Source organism: Petaurus breviceps, unplaced genomic scaffold (genome assembly GCF_028583685.1).
Source record: "Petaurus breviceps papuanus isolate PSGF00001 unplaced genomic scaffold, PetGlider_PUasm1.0 140, whole genome shotgun sequence".
Lineage (NCBI taxonomy): Eukaryota > Metazoa > Chordata > Mammalia > Diprotodontia > Petauridae > Petaurus > Petaurus breviceps.
In genome coordinates this window covers 48,240,966-48,247,744 of record NW_027185698.1, presented here as the reverse complement: position 1 = coordinate 48,247,744, position 6,779 = coordinate 48,240,966, and the positions used below count along the sequence as shown (strand labels likewise).

At 44.7% G+C, this 6,779-nt stretch overlaps 1 protein-coding gene across 1 annotated transcript in view; it reads right to left on the bottom strand.

Annotated features, from left to right (window-relative positions):
* LOC138148859 (C-type lectin domain family 4 member K-like) overlaps positions 1–6,525 on the bottom strand; it is a 10,652-nt gene extending 4,127 nt beyond the window's left edge. Inside the window, exons 1-5 of the mRNA XM_069071765.1 lie at positions 6,202–6,525; positions 3,985–4,101; positions 2,086–2,184; positions 751–902; positions 205–323 (exon numbers count right to left, since the gene is read on the bottom strand). Coding sequence (XP_068927866.1) covers positions 205–323; positions 751–902; positions 2,086–2,184; positions 3,985–4,101; positions 6,202–6,259 — 545 coding nt within the window. The 5' untranslated portion in view covers positions 6,260–6,525. The remainder of the gene's footprint in view (positions 1–204; positions 324–750; positions 903–2,085; positions 2,185–3,984; positions 4,102–6,201) is intronic.
* Positions 6,526–6,779: the final 254 nt, after the last annotated feature.

Genomic DNA, 6,779 nt, shown 5'->3' with positions numbered 1-6,779 from the left:
ACACACACACACACACACACACACACACACACACACACACACACACTGATCTAACCAGCCATTGTTCTAGTCAGGACTGGACTCCAACTCCCCTCATTACCTCTAAGTTGTTCTTAGAGGGTGGGAATGGGGCAAGTCCCTGGATTCTCAGTTTAATTGACTGGAGAATGAAGGATTGGGGAGGACCAGAAATGCTAGACTCACCCTTTGCTTTGGACTGCATCATAAATGGTCCCGTCCACCCAGGTCCACGTGTCTTCTATGTGTCTGTCATTCAGCCCAATCCAATGTCTCTCTCCCTTCACTGTTTTGTAAAGAAATTCCTTCAGAACATTTGATAGAAAACATGATATTAGTATGTGCATGCATGTATGCGTGTGCATTTGTTGGCCCTTTTGTGTTTGTCTCTGTATTCCCAGTGGTGAGTGTTGGAGAGGGAGTATGGGTGGGGCTGATAGGACATGGTATTCTCCTATCTAGGGCTGACATCACTTATGACTGCTGCCCCTGCCCCAGAACAAGGAAGAACAATATGACAGGAGTGAGGATGAGAAGGGCAGAGATCTAGCTGGTCCCCTGAGAAGGGGCGCTGAGGACCCCAGGTAATGATCCTAGGTTAATGACCCCCCTGGGGAGAGGAGTCTGTTTCTCTGTCCTGTACTAGGATTGGGGAGTTTCTAGGCATTTAAAAGCCATTTGTCGTGATCCATCACCTAACACCCAGATCACAAATTATGAGGGTACACCTACCTGTTCTCCCAAAGAAGTGACAGATGCCAGGTGGGAACCCTGGGATACACAGAATTTCTCAGCCTCTTCCCAGGATTTGCTATCACAGGAGAAGTAGTAAACACTCCCATTGTAAGTTTTCCAGTTCTTGGAGACTCTCTTCATGAGACTCGCTTGGGAGACGGAGAAGAGATGAGAGAAGGGAGTGAATTCTTAGCAGAGAGAGGGTAAGAAGTTCACAGGATTTCGGAATGGAAGAGGCTTTAGGGCTTTTTAGAGTGTAAAACTGTATTACAGTGTGAGAAATCTTCAGGTACCATATTGGCACTAATATAGGTAACATTTCCCATCCCTATCTCAGCCTAGTTTATATGAAACCTGAGTGCTGTTCATTATAACCAGTACCATTTCCCCCTCTTCCCCCCCATACCTCTGGGGTCTAACAGCTTCCTCTCCTTAGGAAAGAAAATAGCTGATGATGTCTCATTCTGAGGAATAGGTGTCAGTTCCTTACTGAAACTGAAACTTCATAAGCCTGAAGAGAGGAGGCAGGACCCACTTCTTATTTGGAAGAAAAGCCATGAAATTCTCAGATGGGGACTCCCATCAAAAACCACAAGTGGGTAGAAGAGGGAAGCCCTGCAACCACATATCCAGTAGGTCTGTGCCTAGTACGGTAGCACCAAGAAACCAATTACCAGCGCTAGTGATAGACAGCAGTCACCATGAGATCTCCGGAGCACTGCCTGTGAGACCCAGTTTGTAGCAGGTTCAAGCAGCAACAACAAGATGCCTCACCAGGAGATATGGATCGCCCTGCAGTATCATAAGTGTGACTTGCTTGTATACAAATGGACCTTAGATACACACGTTCCCTGTGGGTATGCACCTCCATGCATATTCCCTAAATGAATTTGCATTCCCATGGATGGTTTGTGTATTTGTGGGAGATGTACTCTAGGAGAAAATGTTCTACTGCTGATCTTTCTACTATTTCATTAAAATACCTTTGATTTGAACCACTTGTGTCCTCTGGTTGATTAGTAAAGATAAACGTAATGGTGGGGGTTCATCAGACATAGTTTTCAAGTATATGCAGAAATTCTTCGAACTTGAGGAAACTTATCTTAGTGAGTTAGTCCATGTGCAAATTGGGGTGACCCAGGTGCTCCGTATAGTTATGTAGGAACTTTATTCACATGAAAATGACTTACCTGAGAGAGCATGGAGGCACATGCAAGTAGCCATAATTATTTTAGGGGTAGGGAGGAACTGTAGCAGCAAGGACAATCAAAGGTGGACTAGGGAGTTCTGGGTGAGGTTTTCCCACTAGGGACCATAAAAGGAGGAACTCACCATGCTGCTCTCTCAGGACATTATAGGTGGTATTGATCTTCTCCAAAGAGTCCTTCAGGGTCTCGATTTCCAGGCTCATACTCTTTTTTGCCTGAAAACCTGGAATCACATTCTGAGGGTAGTTGTGTGATGAGAAGAAGATCCCCAGGGGTCAGTCAGGGAAATTCTTGTCTTTGAAGAGAAATAGTATAAAAGTAATGACCTAACCCCCTCCTTGGTTGGGACTTTAGGAAGGGACAGGGATATGATTCCTATTCAGGAAAAGACCTTTGGTCTCCTTTTGTAGCCCCACCTCCTCAGTTATAACTAACAACACCATGGATGTGACATTCTATCTCCACTACCAGAAATTGCACAGCCAGGATGAGACCCGGACCTTGGTTTCTGCTCCTTTGAGGGGACTCACTTTCTTTTCCAATACCCAGTTCATGAACTGGTTCCACTTGAATAGACAGACTGGCTACCCGAGACTGGTTTGATCCCTCACTCCAGCTCCCACAGAATGGGCCACGAAAAACTCAGACATCCTCCCTCTCCCAGGGCCACTGGGCCTTGTGCCTGAGTCACCCAATCAAGAGAATGGAAGAATGATAAGATGATATGCAGACACAGAAAGCAGAATTCTTTTGATCAGGTAGTGATCACCCGATCAATGCTCTTGGATAAGAAAGTTGGGGACTGAGTATTGATTTGTGACACTTTGTTTGTATAATCTGATCTGTAGTTTCCAAAACACTCTTTTATTCACTATTTCAGACTCAAAGAGGTTAGAGGTAGGAGTCTTAGCATCCAATTCCCCAATTTACAGATGAGAAAACTGAGGCTTAGAAAGGGAAGAGGCTTCTCCAAGGTCACAGTGTTAGTGAAGGGGGAGAAATGAAATTGGGACCTGGGTCTTCTGGCTTCAAGGTCAGGACTCTTTCCATTTCTTCAAGTAGGGGCTGAACAAAACAATCTCCAAGGTCCTTTCATGTTCTGAGATTCTATGGCTCTCTGATCCTCACAAGAGCCCTGGGGAGGAGATATGGAGGGATGGAGGGATAGATGGAGATGACCTTGACCTCATTTTGCAGAGGAGTGAATGGGCTCAGAGAAGGGTAGGTCATTCAGTGTATTGGTGACAGGGCCTACCTTTTCCCACCACACCTAAGTGGGAGGGTGGGGTGAGAGGAGTGAACTTTATAAAGTTCAGGACCCTGCTGAAAATTCTGGGGTGAGGATGATGAAGAAACAAGATGGGAGAGTGTAGAGCAGGGAAGGGAGGCTGAGGGATATGCAATGGTCCTCTATGCACAGGCAGTGTGGAGACTTCTAAGCTAGAGGGCTTAGGTGATTTATTAGGAATCATGCAACCAGGAAGGGTGGGATTCAGGATTCAAGCCCAGGTGTCCTGATTCCACACCAATCTTACTATGATGTCTTGTAGAGTTTAAGGCTGGAGGGGAACTTCAGATTCTTTAGTCCAGCCCTCTCGATACCTTTCTGGGGTTCAGTTTTCTCATCTCCAAAAGGTTGGAGGTTGGACTAGATATTACATAAGCTTTTGTCTAACTTGACACGGTGTGCATGTGTGAGAGGAAGATAGAGAGACAGAGAGAGAGAAAAAAGGACACAAGGAGACAGAGATAGAGACAGTTTGAGTTTCTTGATGCTGAGTCTTGGGTCCCTAGGTGTGAGTTTCCCCTTTATCCCTTACCTGCACCAATCAAGAACCAAGGTCCAGGTCAAGTTCCAAGTTCCTTCTAGGACCTCTTCTAACTCTTCTGTTCTGTGCTTCCCTGACCATTTCTGCTACCACAGCTATACCCCTCTTCCCCAGGGAAAAGCGGAACTCCATCCCCAACTTGAAATAGGGTCAGTGCTATGGAACCACAGCTAGAAACTCTTGGAATTACTCACATTGAGCAGTCACAATCACAAGGGATAGGACCAAGACCAAGGACAGGAGGATGAGGGCTCCATGGACCATTGGATGCATCCCAGGGCTTAATCGCATCTTTGCCTTGGAGAAGAGGCCTTATAGAAGGAGAAAGATTCAGGTCTAGAGCAATATTTACTGAAACAGGTTATAACCCTGGCATTCTAAGTTGTTGCTGTTCTTACTATTGTGTTAAATTTATTATCTACACCCTCCCTCACCTTCAAGCAGAACGTTGTAGGGACTCACCCTCCCGCTCCATGAATTTCTTTTTATATGCAAACGATTGTATTCACTGATATCTTACATTAGTACATTTTTTAAAAATTAATTTAATTTAATAATTCTAATAATTCACAAATATAAAACTTAAAAAAATTGTTGAAAGGAGAATTCAAACCCAAGTCCTTTCTAATGCTAAGTCTAGTGCTTTTTCTGCATTGCCTAGTCTCGCTCAGGGCTTCTTAACCTGAGATCTAAAGGCTATTTAAGGGCCTGTGAATAGATTTCATGGGATTCATGAACTTAGGTAGCAAAGAATTGCATCTTCACTTAGAACTATAATTCTGAGAATTCCAGAGGCTTCACTCTTATCACCCAACACACACACAAAAGGTGAAGAGCTCATGCTCTGTCTTGTACAAGTATTTTTATCCCTGTGAAGTTCAATTGGCCTCTTTCCTGTACCTTGATTCCCTTGCTCTGTTGTCCTATGACCTCTCACACCTTGCTAAACACCAACTCTGGGTTACTTCCACCATCTACTTTCTGTGGTCCTACTCTAAAATCATCAGATGTTATTGAAGGAAGTCATGAAACTACGCCAACTGACTACTATAATTAATGTTATTGAATCTCAACTGGGCCATCACTGATTCATCACTGATGAATCATTTTATTCTTCTCTGAAAGTCTCCCTACTGAACTACTCATAGTAGCTTTTATAAGCCATTTCTTTTCTCCTCTTCCCTCCTACTTTAATTCCTACCTCCTTCCTCTCAGTAGGAGAGAGCTTTGCCTCCTGATGAGAAAGCTGAAGACCTGGCATTCTACTTGGATCGATGAGGTTCTGGGACTTGTAAGTTGGGATGTGAGGGATCTCAGGGGACATTGAGCACCCTGACCCTTGCCTTCAGGCAGAGTATGTCCAGAACAGCGAGCACAAGTCCAACTTTTCTATTCCCCACAAACCAAGCATAGAACCAAGAGTTCCTTGAAATTTTCCAGGAAAGTTGGCCAAAGAAGGCCACTGCTCTCCTTTCTCTAAGATGAGAAAGACATAGGAGGAAGAACCCAAAACCCTTGTCTTCCATCCCCCTCTATCACCCAAAGAGTCGGAAATATGACTGGAAAGGTACAGTGGGACCACACTGTGGAAGGACCCACATTTTGGAAAGGACATCAGCAAAATGAAATGTGTCCAAAAGAAAGCAACCAACATAGTGAGGGTAGCAAGGACTATATTAAAGAAAATGGGGATATTATTTTTGCCTGGAGAAGAGGAGATCTGGGCTTAGATATTATAATTGTCTTCAAATATGTGAAGGGCTGTCATGTAGAAGGATTTAGCTTATTCTGCCTGGCCCTAGAAGGAAGAACTAGAAACAATCAATGGAAATTTCAGAGAGGTAGTTTTGGGCTTAATATTAGGAAGAACTTACCATTCCAAGCTCTCCCAAAGCTGAATAATGAGTTACCTTGGAAGGTAGTGGAGGGCTCTTAGAAGAAGCTGCATGACCATTTGTCAGGGATGTAGAATCCCATGCCAGCTTAATGATCCCCACATAAGGATCTCATGTGGAATTCCTCCTAACTTTATGATTCTGGGCCTGCCAAGCTTAGGGATTTGAATTTTTGCCTTTTGGCATTGGAACTTCCTAGAAAAGTGATTTAACAATGATATGGAAAAGTTCTTGTCTCAAAGCAACAGAGAGCTGGGAGACTCCTGTATCTGGGGAGAGCGATGAAAAAGGGCAGCTGGGGGGTGGCTGGGTAGTGCAGTGAATAGAGCACAGGCCCCGGAATCAGGAAGACCTTAGTCCAAATCCGGCTTCAGACACTTAACACTTACTAGCCCTGTGGTGACCTTGGACAAATCACTTAACCCCAATTGCCCTGACTTCCCCCCTCCAAAAAAAAAAAAAAAGCAAAAGGGCAGCTATGCTGCAGGAAGGTGGGTGCAGTTCCAGGGGGCTCACCTTGGGACCAGAAGATTTGCTGATCATCTGCAATGGAATCAGTAGTTTCAACATCCATCTGTTCTTTTAGTCACACAGGGCTCGGGGATCCCTGAGCAGATGCTGTCAATATGGGTTCTCTACCAGTTCAGGCAGTGCAGCCTAGAGGAAAGAGCTCTGGATCTGGAGTCTGAAGATCTCATTTCAAACCCTGCTTCTCACACTTACTAGCTGGATGACATCAGGCAGATCACCTCCCTCTCGGATCCTCAGTTTCCTTTTCTGTAAATGAGTGGGTTGAATTCTGGTCTCTGAGGCCCCTTTTGGCTCTACATCTGTGATCCCGTGACCCATTTATTTATTGGTAGAAATGGGAAGTACGAACATGACTCCACCCTTAAGCTGGAACTCTAATGCTGAGTCTGCCTCTCAGACTATGTGAAGGGGCTGTATACATCTCCACCTCATACAAGAGCTTTTGGGGCTCAGTCTCTCGCACCAAGTGCTTTCCTCAAAAATCCCCTATGAGGTACTGGTGCAAATATTATTCTCCCCATTTGATGGATGAGACACTAGAGGCCAAGAGAGTTGAAATGATT